Genomic DNA, 18692 nt, shown 5'->3' with positions numbered 1-18692 from the left:
TGAGTGTAGTCTTACAGTTTCGTTTGTGGACAGGGTATGATTGTAGAGGCAGTGTTTTGCGGTCCGTATAGCTTCTGAAACGAGAGGCCTGAGTGTAGTCTTACAGTTTCGTTGCTGAGATTGTAGTTATTGAATTGTAACTGAATGTAGACTAGAATTTATTACTTGACTTGGTCTAACTGTATGCCTATACGTTTTTCCCAAGAATCTCAAATTGTAGTTTTAAAAATTTCTTCATTGCAGTAAACATTTTTTTATAGTTGTATTGAATGCTTCCGTCATATAACTTATAGCAGTACAGTTATTAATATTTGAATTTCATTTAAGACATCCATTTCGATTCATGTTGCAGTAATAAATTCTTTTTAAAATTGTCAAAATTAAAAAAAAACTCTTTTATTTCAGCAACAGAGTTAAAAAAATATTTCTACTGTTTCCAGCGATTTGTCATGAACTTAACAATGGTGTTCTAATCGAGCTTTCAAACATTTCTTTGTTGCCAATGCTTTGATGTACACCAGGTGTCTGTTGATCACTTAGTCCACCAACCTGAGATGGAAGTTGTTCATAAGCAATCGTTCTGTGAGACTGAAATCCTCTAAGTTGTTACTTTTCCTCGTATTGGAAGACTAGATATGGAGATTTACGTCACGACTTTGACGGTCATTGTTTGTTTAAATGACGATGATTTTACATATCTGACGGTTCGTTTTAAGTGAGTCCGTCGTATAAAATATGATGATGTAATTTATATTTATAATTCCATATTTTATAAATTTAGATAACCTCCCATTCAACTTAAAAATTATAATTTTTTTTTCAGTATAAAATTCTTAAATAGAACCCCAGGCTGTATACTTAATACAATTTAAATCGTCTCTTGACTCCTTGAATATTAATCCAGCACTGTATAGTGCGTATGTAAGCCCTATTCCGCTACAATCATAAAGTGAGTCTTGGCAAGAAAATGTGTAACCATTTATTGTATAGCTGCACTTTGATTGTAATAGTTCTCATAACATAGACACAGTGACGCTCCATGTGTCGCCGTTTACAAACGTATAATCAACTCTCTGTAGAAGAAGGAAAACGTCGTAAATATTCAAAAAAATATTCAATGTTATAATTTAATTCAAACTGATGTATCAGTAAACCGTAGTTTCTCAGACGACATACAATAATGTTTGAGAACGACAGCCACGGCGGGTCACCACCCGCCGACACCATAGACACAACAACCTATTAGTGACTATAGAGGTCAAGCTAACGTTTTAAATGGGTTAGAACGAGTTTTATGGGCTGTACGTGCGAGGCAGCGGGAGCTGGAGAAAACGGGTGGGCTATAAAATATTCAGCCGGGGCGGTGAGCCGTCTCGGTCACTGCTACTGGAATTTAGCGATACCCCCTGCGAGTGAGAAGATTGTACAATTATTTTTATGTTGTAATGTGATACGATTATATCATATTAATATCAATAATATGTAATAATTCGAAAATTGTACAATCTGACGAATAGACTGATACGATATTATATGATGCCAAATTCTCATCGATTTCTTGAATTCTAATCACAAGAAATTATTACGTGAGAATATTTGTATCATGAATATCCGTAGGCACTATTTATACGACAATAATTCATTTATACGACAGGAATAAGAACCTCTTGTGCGCGAAAACGGGAGCTTTATGATGTAAGTAAGAACGATTTTTCCACAGATTTCATGTCTTATTTTAGAAGGTATATATCTATTCTTTGTAGGGTAATATTTCAGGCGAAAAAGAATTTCAACATTGATTACGTTAAAAAAAGCAGTAATCTGAGTAGGGCAACTTGGAAAGTTGTGAATGATGAGCTTGGTAATTCAAAATCTTCAAACAGCCCTATTATCCTCACCGATGGTGATGTAGCTATAAGAACCCTAACTGATGAACAAAGAAAGTTTAACGAATATTTTGTTTCAGTTGGTAATCAACTATCACAGCTGGCTTCTTTTGATTCGGCTCTCGAGTATGTTGCAAATATCCCAGCTCTTCAACAATTAGATAAACCTTCCTTTTTTGTTTGAACCAACCACTAGGGCTGAGGTTCTAAGCTCGATTTCAAAGCTGAGAAACTCAAAGTCGAGTGGGTGGGATGGGGTTAAATCTGCAGTTCTTAAGAAGTTGCGCATATCTTATAGCTTTTCTTCTGGTACACATAATTAACCAATCTTTTTCTGAGGGAATTTTTACAGAAAATCTAAAGCTGTCCGTCATACGCCCAATCCATAAAATAGACAACAAAAACTGATAATTTCCAATTAAAGGCCAATCAGTCTGCTCTCTTCCTTTGCTAAGGTATGTGAGTTTGATCATTCTGGCAAGACGTCAATGTTACTTTGACTCTAATGCTCTCTTGACTGCATCTCAGTTTGGTTTCAGAAAAGGGTTTTCAACTTCTAGCGCTGTCAATGATGTCATTCGTGCCGTGTTGGGAGCCTTGGATTGGTCGCAGTGTGTCGGTGCGATATACTGTGATCTATCCAAGCTTTCGTCTGTGTCAACCATTCTGTTCTTTTGGGTAAACTTGAAAGATATGGGCTTGAACGTTACAGCTCTCTCACCCCTTTCCTCGTATCTCTCTGAGAGAAAGCAGACCGTTTCTATAACAAATAACGGACAACTTCTAAGAGGTTGGTTGAGGACCAGTTCAGGAGTATCTCAAGGCTCCGTACTTGGTCCTTTTTTATTTTCTATATAGATTGGACGGGTAAAAGTGAGTCTAGGTAATATATATATATATAAACGACCTTCGAATATGAAATCAGACATTGTTTGCTGTGCGGATGACACAACTGCTCTATCTTCTTGTCGTGATATTCACAGCCTCGAAATTATTATAAATCAGTCGTATGTCAACTTGAATAAGTGGTTTGAGTCAAATGGTCTTCTCTTGAATGAAGAAAAAACTAAAATCCTGGTTTTCTCTCACCAATTTTTTCGTGATATAGCGAGTTTCAGCGTAAAATGGTATCAACTCATCAGAGTCTGCCTCTCTTCTTGGTGTGGTCATTGATTACAAGCTTAACTAGTCTACACATATAGATACGCTATGGTCAAAGCTGTCTTCAACTACCTTTGCTTTTCGAGTTTTAATGCCTGCGGTTGGTAAAGAAACTATCCTTCAAATTTACTATGTACTATGTATACAGTAGACTGAAATACGCTGTTGGATTCTGGGGATCTTCTAGTGAAATTTTAAGTGTATTTAGATTCCAAAAAAGAATTGTTCGCGTTATGTCTGCAGCTGGTAATCGTGGTCACTGTAGGCCCTTTTTCAGCAACTGAATCTCCTCACTCTTCCAAGTATCTATATACTTGAAGTTTTGACTTTCTTAAAAAAATAACCCACATCTTTTTGCAGAGAACACTTTTAATCATCAGTTACAATACCCGCTACAGGGGTTAATATGGTCTACTCGATCCATACATTGAAAATTTTTGAAAGGGGCATGCACTTTCAGCTCTACGGCTCTATAAAGCGCTGCCTCGGCACCTAAAAAACAACCCAGCTCACAAAGTTTTCTAAAAAACGTTAAAACTATTTTGCTTGAAAAATGTCCGTATCCTGTTCAAGAATTCCTGTCAGATTGCACAAACTTGTGAAATAACCTATGTTGACTATTTGAGATTTTATTTAATTATTGTTATTATTTTATCTACTTATTTAACAACGTGGCTTATTACATGTAACTTTTTGTTATTTACGAAATAAATTATTTCTGATTCTGATTCTGTGAATTCGTGTGCATTGATACCAGCAAACACATTTAAGCATTTGTTTAATATCCGTATTAATTTTAATTTTAGTCAATCATAAAATAAAATAGGAGTATAGTAAGAATATTAAATTTTAATTATTATTTAAATTAAGTTTAGTATCACAATTTCCATAGTTAAAAAACTATATATAATTTTCAATAGCATATTCAACACTTTAAGGTGTACGTGATTTCAGATTTGGAAAATACACGTTTTTGTAAGATTCATAGCTATTTATCATTCCTGATATTTTTATCACTGCATCTAAATTACAAGGATTTAATTTATAAAAATTAGGCAATCTAGTAATGAGTTACAAATACAAGCGGGTGAAAATTAAATTGTGAAATTTTTACAATATTTACAAGTTGTAAATCTCCATTTATGAGTCGAGGAAATGAAATGTGTTTATTTAAATTTAATTTAAGGAAGGTAAATGTTTACAAATATAATTTTCTTTAAAACATTTTGACTTTATATAAATAACAAACATGCCATTCCATGAAGCCTTAACTCGCGGTAAACATTTAAGATATAAAACTTCAGATGTTCTTAATTTAACATTAATACAAAGTAACTACATTTTCTACTTTACATGACTGCAATGTTGTGTGTGGTTATATAAAAAAATCGAATAATCCCGTATTGAAGAAAGTTATCTTACAGAGCTTTAAATGTAACATAAACAAATATTTTCAAATCCAAAAAATCGATTGCACAATCGTAATAAGTAAGCGTAGCATGCGTTTTTCCATTTGAATAGTGGATCTAGAATGAATAGTATTTGCACTTTTCCCCACAATGCACAAAACGGAACCGCCGCGCGCCGCTCTGCAGTGCATTAGCCTCGTATGAAGTATGAAATATTTATTAGTATTTAGTATAGAAGTAGTATTTTTATCCTCTGAATGTTTTATGAAAGATTTGCGGAAGTAGTATTTTTATCCTCTGAATGTTTTAAACTCTTTCGTCGCCAACAAAGTTTTATTGGTTCATTTGGACGAGTACTCCAGGTTCCTAGAGACAAAATATGTGACACTGTCAGATTTCAGACGCTGCACTAAGTGGAAGGTTAAATAAAGCAAACTCTCGTCAATCCCAGAGAATCAACCCTTCCCACCACAGATACTTTTTAGTTATTTTTGTTGCTATTTCGAGAAAAAAATTCAAACCTAGTATATATAATAGTTTTGGGTTCTATTTTATGTTTATATCGAATCAAAATCAAAATTACTGGCATGTAAAAAAGATATATCTAATCTTCACATATGTATTTCACAGCATTATTTGAAACTATAAAAAATTAATCTAAAACTGTCTTTTGTTGAAACCAGTTCTTTCTGTTACATACTCAAACGTTATCCTTTGTTTAGTAAGCATAATTATTAACTCCAATATGCTAATTAAAAGACTTTTTGAGGAGCTCTTTTTAGCAGAATTGCCACCTTTCACACTATGAATAATTGAAATTCCTCTATAATTTAGAAGTGAAATTTTTTCAACGTACGAATTTTATACCTTTAGTAACTTTAGAAAATATAGTAAAAGATAACAATAGTAACAAAAACAGTTTATTCTCAATTATAATGTGCATTAATATACAACAGTTTTGTAAAATTTTACTTAAATTAAAATTAAAAACTTCGTTAACCAAATCTTACTAATTTTGTAAAAACACTTTAAAACATTCCTTATTTGTAGAGGAATTTGGAAATTTTGAAAGATTGAAATTCTGTACACAAAGACGATGTACAGTATCCCAACTTTCCAAACGCTAAGTGCTTATCACCCTGTATAAATTAAACTTAAATAGTGTTAATATATTTCTAAGTGTAAGTTTTAGTCTCATTCTGCTTATCCACGTGAAGCACAAGTCTGAAACTACGTTTTAAAAACGGTTAGTTATTATAACGAGTTTAATCGAAACAATTATAAATAAAATATACTTAAAAATATAATTTACAATCCAGCAATGCCCATACACAAGATTACAACCCTTTGGGATGATCAAGAAAAGTAGGGGAGGTAGTCGGTACAGAGATGGAAAATCTTTTTATGAGAATGTTTTTAATGAGAATACGCTTTAGATCTTCTCTTCTGCTCCGATAAAGGAATTATATTTTTCACCAGCAACATTGGTAATATATTTAACTTTGCTCAAGACTATTACTTGTTGATTTTTTTCTAACCAATCGCTAAATACAGGTATGTTAAGCCATTGAGACTTCAACTTAGTGATAGACGAGGTTTAATCACTATTATATTTGTTATATCACTTATTCTTCACTATTCACTATGTGATTCTTGTTTAAGCTTTTATTTATAAATGATTAATTTGTAATATCTTTAAATACATACACTTTAGATATATTTGAAATTCCACTTTGATAGAACAAATGGAATATTTGTGTATTAAGCTATTTATTCAAACTCTTGATATATTCCTTAGATATAAGTATGAGGCTATTAAATGATGATTAAATACAATTATTACACGTTTTATTTACATTTATTTATTGAACAAAAAAAAAAACATAAAACTCAACGTAGTCTAAAAATGTGACAGTGGTAAATAAAACATCTTCCTAAACTATATCTATATCTGTTTCAAATGTTCGAATTTGACACGATACGGCCAAAAAAACAGTTTTATAAAGTGTCGTGTTGCATTATTTGCAATAGAAGAATGGTGTTTTCTGAACAGTTGTTTTATTAACATCTATACTGTGTTTTTCTAGTGAACAAAAAGTAGTCCTTCTTGTCATTTCTCAACATTTCAAAATGTTCAGCTATTTAGCTTTTACGTGAAGGGCTACCCTAGGATTGTCTCACCATGAGTGTTTGGATATAGCATACAGTAATATCCCATCGAAAATCCAAAGGAGTAATGATTTATCATTCACCACGTTTTGTACTATCCAGGCACTTTAAAGATATGTGTCAAGAACTCGCATAAAAATTTACTAGAATATTTTTTTCCTTTTAAGTTTACTTTTTATTTAGACCCTAACGATTAAATCTTAGTCTTTTATTTTGTCCTTAGTTGAATATAAACTCGCGTTTATAGAAACGCTTTCGAACACTGTACAACAACAAGTGAACGTGAATTGAGTTTTCCCAGTTTGATACTATACATTATTAAAATATAACCCTCAATTATCATTTTTAGTATTATTTATTCATGATTGAATATTTCCATCAGTCCATCTAAGCGTATTCTAAAAAGTGTTTTGAATTTATGCGTTTCAGTAGGTAAATTTAAAATTGTAGTTTATACTGTTTAAAAGTGTATTGCTACAGACAGACTGATGCACAAATATTTAGAATAATATTGCACATTCAACATTTCTAAATTCATGAATACATTTTCATTAGTTCTATTATAATTTTATGGAGACTGTATTATTATGATGTACATAGTTTTCTTAATTGCCTCATTAACGAGCTACAAAATTACTTGCTTAGTTCAATTTTTTAGGCTATTAATTTTCTTACCAAGGAAACATCTACATGAATGACACAAAATCTCAAAATAAACTACGTTTTATTTTTTTTATTAACATGCGAAAATTCGAAGTTACGTTTGCATTATATAAAGTAAACAAATGCAGATAAAAATAAATGAAAGAAACTTGTATATAAAGAGATTGTTGTCATATTTCTTATTACCTGCTGTAAAACATATCAGCAAACTCGATTTCAGTCTACCGTAGAGGAATGCAGGTTCACGATCATTAATACATCAGGGTGCCGCGGTGAGAGTGAAACATTTATTCATTTCACTAGTTATTAAATTACCATTAGGTTATTACGCTGAGTTTGACTTTGAATCAATTAATTAAGTAGCCTAAGTGCAGAACACAGAAATGTTTGTCTAAATGTGCCCTAACCAGGGGACGTAACATGGGTATGAGACTCGAGGGAGAGATATCTACCGTGCTGGAAAAAACAGAACGGTAGTTTATGACCACTTGCCTTTGCAGGCAGGTGTTCATTTTATCAACATATTACCAAATTCTATGAAAAACAATCAAACGCCCAAGGCGTCATAAGCTCGTTTGAAGCGCTTTCTGGTGTCAAATGCATTCTAAAGCGTTGACCAGTTTCTGGCGTTTAAATGGGAGACCGCCCAATTCGATGACTGAACCCAGCGCTGGAAGTGGGTTAAGATTGGCGAAGTATGAATGAGACTTGAATGTATGAACAATGATGAAGATTTCGACGTGGTGATAATGTGGTGCGAGAGTTTAAAAATTTAGAATAAATTATGACGTTTTCCATACAATGTGCAATTGTCATGAATAATTAAATATTTGATTTGATATAAGACGAATATATTTCTAATATCAATATGAATGAGCCAAATATTTAAGGTAATTTACCATCACTTCTATGTAATCTTTTTATTTCATTTTATTTATTTTTTATTATATTAGCAAATTAAATGTATACTTTATTCAAATATTATTTAGTATTGTAGATATTTGAAAAAAACATTAGCTACAGACCACGCTCTTGTATTTTTTTACAAAATAAACAATTATCAACACATTTTTTGAACACTTGAGAGTGTCATGTATTTATTTATTTATTTACGGACAACCCATTTTAAACAAAATATAGTACAAAGTTACAAAGGCTAATTAGATAAGCTGCAACACAAAAACAGTAATATTAACAAAGTACTGTAGTATGATAATAGATACAAAAGAACCTAAGTAATTCATCTAAGATACATGTAAGATGCAAAAGACCAAATGAATTTCCAAACAATAAGAGGTAACGATAATAAACTATGAAAAATAACATGATGACTAACAGACAACAAGGCAATAAAATAGAAAAGAGCTAACAATGATCAACTATAAAGAAAAAAAAACAAAACCTAGAATATCAACAAACAAAAGAGAAAAAAAACACAACTTTTTTAAACATTATAATAAATAACAATGATAAATAATTTATGAACAATGAAACATAAATAAATAACAAATAAATGAACAATTTGGAACTAATGAGCAGTGCAAGCAAGCAGAAATAGATATGAATCAATAAATTTTAAACCGCGATTAAGGACAAAATAGTTAATATACTGTATTAAAAAAGATAGAAATAAAATAAGTATTAACAGTAAGAAGCGTTAAATAAAGTGATTACAAGCAATAAAGAAATCTAAAATAATAATAATAAATTAATAGTAATAACAAATAACTACTATACGAACATAAAAAACAATGCATATTTTACATGGAGCCTTCCTTTCTTAATCTTCCATGGAGAGCAGTTGGTTAATCTGTCTCTTAAACGATACAGCACCAGTGTTAAAAATGTCTAGTTCCATTGGTAGGGTATTCCCAAGCGTCTGGATCCGGACCATCGTGCTGTTCCTTTCGTAGTTTGTAGAGTAATGCAGTCTTGCAAACAGGTCACTCGATCTTGTACTGGCAGGAACGTGGAACCTTACCCGCTCCAGTAACTGAGGGCAGTTGAGATCTCCATTAACCAACTTATATAAAAACACCAGATCAAAAATTCTTCTCCTCAAAGCAAGTGGTTGAAGGCTAAGTTCAGCTGCCAAAGAGTTCACAGGGACATCAGCATAACGATGACCCAGGTGATAACCAACTAAGCGGATGAAACGAGACTGAATCGATTGGAGTCTGTCTTGGAGATATTGTTGATTAGGAGACCACACAACTGTGCAATATTCCAAGTGAGACCTAACAAGGCAACAATATAGAGTCTTTAACGCCAAAGGAGCCGTGAAAAAAACGTGAGTACCTGATTATCATGCCGAGGTTTCCTATTTTGCTTTGCTACAAATGTGATTCACGTGATCTTCAGAACTCAGAGAGGCAGCACACATCACACCTAGGTCTCTAATCTCGCTTGTTCTTTTGAGACTACATCCACCCAATTGATAATCATGGAAACGAGGAGATGTTATCCTGTGAGAGGTGATAACGGAGCATTTCGTTGAGTTTAAGGACATGCCATTATCTGAGCACCATTTCTCAACAGCCTTTATACTTCGCTGAAGAATTTCAAAGTCGCATTCAGATGTGGTTTCAGAGTAAAGTTTAATATCGTCAGCAAACAATAGGTGATTGGCAGGAACTACGTCAGATATATTATTGATGAATAGATTAAATAATACGTGACCCAAGTGCGAACCCTGTGGGACTCCTGAAATCGCCACGAACTCTCTGGAGAATGAAGAAGAGAATTTCACTATTAGCTTGCGATTTTGACGGTATGATGAAAACCACTCTAACAGAGGGCCATGGACGCCATATGCAGAGAGCCTTACAAGCAGATGCAAGTGACTGACTCTGTCAAAAGCCTTGGAGAAGTCCAGAAAAATTGCATCAACCTGTTTCCGTCTTGAGAAGGATGAGATAATGTCGGACTGGAAGACTACTAAGTTCGTTGCTGCCAATTTTCCAGGCGAAAAACCCATGTTGATGGGAAGATATACACCTTTGCAGCAGGGGAGACACTCTAGAAAGCACCAATCTCTCAAAGACTTTGGAGATCACTGACTGGACAGCAATAGGTCTATAATTGGTAACTTCAGATGTTGTCCCGGATTTGTGTATGGGTACAACATAGCTTTTTTTTAAGAAGGTCAGGAAAAACACCACTGGATACTGATTTTTTGAAGAGCTCCTGGAGCGGACCAGATAAAAAGAGGTGGCAATACTTTAGGACACCAGGAGGTATCATGTCAGGCCCGGAGCCTTTATTTACGTTGAGATTGAGAAGCTCCTTTCTGACTTCATCTTCACTAAAAATACAATGAGAGATAACATTGCAAGATTCGACACAGTCTAAACTAGTAGGAGGTTGTTGTTGAGACGTGAACACCGAGGAGAAGAAATCAGCAAACATTTCGCATTGTTCATTCACACAGGTCGATGAAGTGCCATTATAAACCAGAGCTGACGGAGTTCCATGGTTCTTCTTTAACCCATCAACGAAGCTCCAGAACCTGTTGGGATTAGAAGGAAGGATATTTTGGACATGGTTTATGTAATTTTCGAAGCATTCTTGAGAAAGCCGTTTACAATTTGACCTGGTGCGAGAGTAAGAATAGTATGTGCAGTCATTCAAAGTTCTCTTATATTTTAAGTGAAGTCGTTTCTTTTCACTTACCAGTCTCTTCAACTCCGGACTGAACCACAGTGGGAATGATTATCCGACTTTAATCAAAGGTGAATGTTTTAAGACAGAGGTTTTTTACGTTTCAGCAAGGTTAGAGAATTGCATGTTTACGTCATCAGGTGAAAAAGAGTTTTTGTAACAAAAACGCGGGATATCATGCTGCAGTTCTTGATAGACATTTATAAGGTTACATTTCTTGAAGTTATGGACGTATGAAGTCTTGTTGCCAGCTGTGGGAACGGAAGGAAGAGCAATCCTAAGAGCAGGGTGATGTACATCCTCAGGTACCAGTGGCTCATCATCCCTGGAGACAACAGTGTGTATATCCGAGGAATGGATGACGTCCAGAATTACGCCACGAGTGTTTTCAATGAGATTTACTTGAGATAAATCAAGAGTAGAAGTAAGATCGCTCAAGGCTCTCGCTGGTCCGGAACGGAGAATAGTCCGAGGGAAAGTGCTCTAATCAATTTTAGGTTGGTTCAGATCACCCATAAGTAGCACTAGAGAGAAGGATTCCAACGTGACAGCTTCTTCTATTGACGTGACGTATGTTTCGTAAGAATTGACAGATGTGTCAGGAGGGATGTATACAACGCCTGCTAGAACTTTTAAACCAGCTGAAGTCGTTACTGAGATTAGGGTTTGCTCGACAGATGCTGTTGAGATGGACATACGCAGAGAAGGATAACAACACTTGACTGCCAACAGGACACCTCCGCCGCTGGCCTTGACACTAGTTTCGTAGGATCTGTCACTGCGAAATACGTTATAAGAAGAAAACCCCAGCTCGGCATCACTAATGTCTTGGGATAGATTTGTCTCAGTGAGAGCAATGATGTCAAAATGAGTCGTGGAGAGGGAAAGACTTAAGTTATTTAGTTTACTCCGAAGCCCATTTACATTTTGATAGTAAACTGATAGTTTTGGTTATCCGCTTTTACTTAGTGTTTTGAGTTATTTTTAACTATTCTGGGTACCCCATTCAAGTACTTAATTGTAATGCCAGTTTATCCATTCGCAACCCTCTCATCAAGTTCTTTGCGCAGGGCAGTAAGAGTGGCTCTCTCATTTGGGGTGCGGTCACGGGAGACTGAAACATTATCCATAGAGGGATCAGCCAGGGGACACTTTGTCCCCAGAAAAAATCTTCATAAAGATGGAAACCTCATTCTGGGAGTCCAGAACAATTTTTAGCGGGCGAGGCCCCCGATTAGATATCTTGCCAACTCTATGATAGGAAAACTGAGTGGGCTGAAAATTTACAGCATCAAAGACAGTGCAAATCTTCTTTCGGTCATCTTCTTTTTTTTCCAAAGGTATTGACTTGGTGCGTTCTGGAATAGCGTACATAAGGATGTTTTTGGTCCTACCAGCTCTATCATGAACTTCAGCGACAACAGCGTCCAAGGACGTGGCAGGACTATTTTCAATTTCATTTAACCTAGTAGTGTTTGACAATACTTGTGACTTTACGTCAGCTATTTGATTCTCAGCTGCAAGCAGATTTTTCTCAATCACCTCCACTCTGGGCTCCAATACAGATAAGCTAGCTCTTATTGTAGTAATCTCGGTTTTTATGTCAACAATATCTTTAGATATATCGTCTATCTTTTTAACGTTGCCTAAGAGATCGTCCAATTTGGTCAATACAGTTGACATTTAGGAAGACAGCAACCTGAAAGGCTGATTAGATGACCCCAAGCAATCGGTTCTAGCGCAGTACCATTTATTTTTCGTATCGGCACATTTACTTTGATATTCAGCTTTTGACATTTTGATACATTCCCTATGGAACCACCGCTGGCAGTCACCATCACAACCAATCCCCTCTTCGGTGTCCAATACCATTTTAACACAGACAGGGCAAGAATCAGACATAATGGATATTATATAGAGCTGAGTTAACAATGCTTATCAGTAGCTACTCGATCCACCACTGATGTTAAGCTGTTGTTATAGTGCAGAATGTTGATAATAAGAAGATTACTTAAATTAAATAATAAATTAAGAAGTAAATATGCAGGTTGCAAGAATAAAATTAATACAGTTCACATGCACAATAATACTTTAAGGCTGCATGCATAACATGACGAACAAGCTATAATAGGTAAATTGATACTTCAGCTGTCCATGATTGATGGGAAGTTGGTGAGTTGTTAAATCGTCTGCAGTTTGTATGTAATCCAAAGATAGGCTTTGCAGTTGAACCTTTACAAGAATTGTATCATGCAATGTTAGTTACAAACTATATATAGTTAAAACTCACTCAGTCTGTATGATGCAATAAAACAAACTCAGGACAACTTGTGTACCAACCAATAGCAAATAAACACAAATTGAAAAACCACTAGCAAAAGTTCGTTACAATTCAAACAGCCATCCAAAGACCATGTATTACATGAGTGTACAAATTATTTAGTTTCCTCTGTATTACATTCTCAGTCTGAACCAGAATCACGTTAAGTTTTCATATTAGTATAATTCAGCTCAACTATGAGTAAATAATGCCATTGGCGGGAATACGCCTTTTCCATTTTGTATTTGTTAACTAATTTTTGTAAATGTGTTATGTTTGAATAAGAAAATATGTTATTGGTTCGGAATAACAGGTTTATGAAGGAAACAGGATTTTTCCGGACATTTGCCATCGTTCAGTGAAACAAAAAATCAGTAACACTACGTTTCGAGATCTGCAATCTGATCTCTTCTTCAGGTAAAGAACTAACCTAATACATAATTACAAACTAGGTTAAAATAAACAAATCTTACCAAATCGTTGTGGCACGCATAACTCAGGAATCACAACCTATGTTGTTTGTCAACTTCACAAACTCTATAAACATGCACTTAGTAAAAAACTATACCAAACACTAATCGTTAAAATATAACTACGGAGTACAGGTCACAATACGTCTTCATTCGTCTACTAACCACCTACGACTGACCAGAGGGACTAGCCAATGGTAATCGTCACGGCTGGCTAAAACAAGATGGCGGAAATAAAAAGGAAGGGGGACAGGAATGGGCCCTTTCGTTACTATTGGTTCATACGAGATGAACTTCTTAAAACCATATTGTGACTCCGTATTGGTTTATTACAAATATCTGATCCGTTTGATACTTTTGGTTTTCTCTTTAGTTCATTTTTTAGAATTTGCAACCAAAGCGGCCGAATCTCGACTGATGGTTGACTGATTTATTTATTTATTTATTTTATTTATTTATACATTCCAACGGCAATGCCATTTTAAAAAATACAATGAATTGATGACATGCGAATAATTGGTACAAACATACATGGATACAAAGAAACAAAATTGCATGCTTAAGATAACTACAAACAATTATATAAACGTGTAAAATAACATAATTATAGAATATGTAATAATGATAATAATAAATACGGGTATGTAATAACATAATAATACAATTTGCTATATCAATGTAATAAATTGCAATATATAAGTAAAAATATAATAAACCAACAATATATACACAATAATAATAATATGACGTTACAACAAATCCATTAATTAGATCACAAAAGTATAAACTACGACAACCGAAGTGCAAGTTAAGCACAGTATTTATAAGTAACAAAGAGCATGAACTGAGTTATGTAGGTCAGAGAGAGAAAAATGGCAGGAAGGGTCAAAGTAAAGGCAAAGGAAGTTTGGTCAGTGGATGGGGAAGAGTTATGTTGAGCTGCAGAAGGTGGTGGATAGTGTAGCAAAGAGTTTAGACAGCTTGGTTAACCACATTCCCCTCAATCCACATATAAGGACACCCATTTCTTTTTCAGTGTTTTCAGATTCGTGCAGAACAGGTCCAGCTCGGCAGGAACGCAGTTTCCAACGCTATGTAGTCTGGCCATGGGTCCGTTCTTCAGGTAGTTTGTCCGATAATATTTGCGAACAAAGAGTTCAGTTGACCTGGTAGTGCGTGGAATTCGAAAGTTTATCATGGCAAGAAGATCAGGACAATCAAGGGATCCATTGATAAGCCTTGAGAGAAAAGCTAGATCAGCAAGCTCACGGCGAACTTCCAGCGGGCAGAGGTTGAACTGTTTCATGACGTCATCGACAGGGACCTCATGGAAAAGAAAGCCCAATGTAGTTCCAACGAGTCCAACAAATCTCCCTTGAATCCTTTCAAGCCTGATAATGTGATGTTGGTAGTAGGGGTTCCAAACAACTGAAGCATATTCTAAGATCGGACGTAGAAGAGACTTATATAAGATTGAGATGGAGTGTGTAGATAGGCCACTTCTAGCTGTACGTGACAGAAGACCCAACAAACGATTAGCTTTGGCACATATGATGTCAATGTGATGATCAGGTGAGAGTGCGTGATTGAGATGCACGCCAAGATCCTTTACAACCTGTACCCGCTGCAATCCCTCGCCCTGAATGTAATAATTGGCATGTACAAATTCTTCACCCCTGTGAAAAGACATCACCATGCTTTTCTTAGCATTCAGCTGCATGAAGTTTTCATCACACCATCTAGAGACCCCATCAAGGGATCTCTGGAGACTAGCACTATCCTCAATTGAATTCAAAACACTAAACAGCTTGATATCGTCAGCAAACATAAGAAAATTGCTTTCGATGACTTCCCCAATGTCATTTATAAATATGTTGAAAAGATAAGGTCCCAGTAGAGAACCCTGAGGCACTCCCAGACTTGACTAGATAAGGATTAGAATAACCACCACCAAACCTGACTATAGACAATCTTCCGGTCAAGTAACTCTTGAACCAGGATAAAAGAGGTTCAGATATGCCATATGAGTCAAGTTTGGAGACCAAAAGAGTGTGACAAACCTTGTCAAATGCCTTACTGCAGTCCAGGTAGATTGCATCGACTTGAGCGAAAACTTGAGAAGGCTGATAAAATGAATTCTTCATATTGGACAAGGTTTGTGACGGTTGACCGGCCGCTAGTAAATCCGTGCTGCCTTGGTATCAAAATAGTGGATATGAGGGGCTTTAGACTTTCAAGGACAATAGCCTCCAACATCTTCGTGATAGGGGACTGTATAGTGATGGGCCTATAGCATGTAGCTGAGTCTCTTCTTCCATCCTTATAGATTGGGACAACAAAGCTTGTTTTTAAAGACGATGGGAAGAATCCCTCCTGTAAACTTGAGTTGATAAAACGCGAGAGTGGGGTGCAAATCAAGTCGCTGCAATAACGAAGTACAACTGGAGGAATGCAGTCGGGTCCCACACCCTTTGAGATGTCCAAGGAATCAAGCTTTTGTTTCACTTCCTCAGGGCTGCATCTTATCTGAGAAAGATATATGTTACAATCTCTCGGAATCAATGCTGGGGAGATATGAGTTGACTCAGAAAAGACACTTGAGAAGTGGCGAGCAAACAAGTTGCACATTTCATCAGGAACAGAAGATTCATCATCCCCAAGGGTAATTTTTGAGGGAAAAGAATCTGTGCGTCGAAGATTCTTGACGTGGCTCCAGAAGACTTTTGGGTTAGTAGAGATCGTCCTATCCACATGTTCGATATAAGAGTTATAGCAATCAGTTGCAAGAACTCTGCAAGTAGTTCTGGCTCTGGAGAAGGCCAAGTAGTCGCTCTCACGACCTGTAGTTTTATAGATTCTATGTAGTATTTTCTTGTTGATAATCTTGGACTTTAAGTCGGAGGTAAACCAGCGAGGGAATGGTGATCTTCCGATCCTTTTAAGTGGTGTATTCTTCTTAATCAGACCACTAAGGGTAGTGATGTATTTATTGAATTTTTCCTCACTATCAGGGGATGAGTGTTCAATAGTAGAATTGAGGATGTTGACATCGGCTCTCAATTGATTGATATCACATTTGAAATAATTTGGTGATAGTATATACTGAGGTGTGATTGCTAATGAATGAAGACTTAGATCCATGTCTAAAGCAGGATGGTGAATATCTTCGTTGACAAGGGAATCGATGGACCTGTGCACATCGCAAGGCAAATCAGAGAAGAGAAGGTCCAGCTGGGAGCCTCGAGCACTCAAGATGTCGCTTCGCTGCAGTAAACCGAGTGTGTTTGTCAAGTCATAGAGCAAGTCAGAAGAAACCCCAGGACTATTGGCGCTATTCAAGTTGAAGTCACCTACCAAAACCATGTTACATTCAGGGCCTACTTGAAGGTGTAGTTGCTCTAAGGCATCACATAAGGACTGGTAGACACAGGTTGGTTGATTAGGTGGAATATAAGCAACGCAAAGCAAAAGAAGGCGATGACCATACTTCAAAAGAACGCCAACAGCTTCAATATTATCGCAGGGAAATTGCACAGATGAGGAGTTTAAGTTCCTGTGCATAGCCAAGAGGACGCCCCCTCCACTTCGCTTGTTACTAGTCATGAGTGATCTATCGCATCGGTAGACCTGAAACTGTGGGAGACCTAGCTCAGCATCATGAACACCAGGATCGAGATTGGTTTCAGTGAGTGCAATTAATTCGTAAGAGCTAAGGTTTGCATTTAAAGATAGTTCGGTTAATTTTGTTCTAATTCCATTTATGTTCTGATAGTAACCCTTTAATTTACATGCATTGCCGTTGGATGAGTTTAGTTTTTTTTAGGTGCATTTGTTTTGACGATCCTTGGGAAGCCACTCCTGTACTTGATTGTCAGGTCCTTTTCTCCAGCTGTCAAGCGCGATTCAAGTTCCCGACGAAGATTCCTCAGTGAAGAAAGCTCCAAAGGGGTTCGATCCCTAGATAGTTTCACGTCTTTAAGGGATGGGTTTAAGGAGGAAATTTGTTCAGTTGAGAAGCTACTCAAAACCTGATTCATATCACCCTCAGAGGGTAAGATTAGTTTGATTGGTCTAGGTTTTTCCAGCCACCACGGAGCCCAACCTGAAGAACTTTATGCGAGATACATCAAAGTCTGGAATCGAACTATGAATTATGGAAGTTAGAAGACTAGTATCATGAGCTTTGATATCATGTGGTAGATTATTAGTTGACTCAGGGGCATTGAAAACAATCAAGTTTTTCTTCCTAAGATTGCGCTCATGCAACTCCTCAATTACGCTATTGATACTTGAACCACTGCCAGAACCATCGCTTTGCTCAAGGGTAGTCAACCTCCTATCTAGCTCTTCAAGCTTGGGCTCAACAGTATTAAGCTTTTCTTGTATGGACTGAATTTCAGTTTTAATAATTTTAGTGTCATCAGGGACATCACTTAATTTATTTACCATAGTGGCCAGGCTATCGACTTTACCAATTAGAGTGCTCAAAACAGTCGAAATATCGGGCGATGCTTGAGTGTTTTGGGGAACGCAATCAGCCCTAGTGCAGTACCACTTGATGGTGCTGTTGCTTGCAATTTTAGTGTATTCCGTTTTTGGGACGTTTGCGCATTGCCTATGGAACCATCTATTACATGGGTCGTCACATTGTAAGCCCTCACTGATTGTTTGGTCTGCCAATTTAATGTATGTTGCCTCAATTAATTTCCTTTTGAAGAAATGTGGTTCCCGATGTATTATGTTGGCTTCATCCCAATTCATATGATGGTCTTCGGACCAACAGTGGTGTGCAATTTTTTGACTTTTCTGTGAGACCCTTTCTCGTGTTTTCTTTGTGCTCTTTTATCCTTACGTTTAGTGGTCTTTTCGTCTCACCTATGTATTCCCTATTGCAACTACATTTTATACTGTAAACACAGTTTTTGGAATCCTGTGTGCCATTTTTTGGTTTTGT

At 36.1% G+C, this 18692-nt stretch overlaps 2 protein-coding genes across 2 annotated transcripts; both read right to left on the bottom strand.

The window, feature by feature from the left end:
- Positions 1-14738: 14738 nt before the first annotated feature.
- Positions 14739-15566, bottom strand: LOC124369607. The gene has a single exon (XM_046827656.1). It carries the CDS (start codon positions 15564-15566, stop codon positions 14739-14741), a length of 828 nt encoding a protein of 275 aa, XP_046683612.1.
- Positions 15567-15811: 245 nt separating this feature from the next.
- LOC124369606 lies at positions 15812-17101 on the bottom strand. The gene has a single exon (XM_046827655.1). The coding sequence runs from the start codon at positions 17099-17101 to the stop codon at positions 15812-15814; it is 1290 nt and encodes a 429-aa protein (XP_046683611.1).
- Between the last annotated feature and the right edge of the window lie 1591 nt (positions 17102-18692).

Source organism: Homalodisca vitripennis, chromosome X (genome assembly GCF_021130785.1).
Source record: "Homalodisca vitripennis isolate AUS2020 chromosome X, UT_GWSS_2.1, whole genome shotgun sequence".
Classification (NCBI taxonomy): domain Eukaryota; kingdom Metazoa; phylum Arthropoda; class Insecta; order Hemiptera; family Cicadellidae; genus Homalodisca; species Homalodisca vitripennis.
The sequence above is the reverse complement of the archived record's forward strand: the minus strand, read 5'-3'. Positions and strand labels throughout refer to the sequence as shown.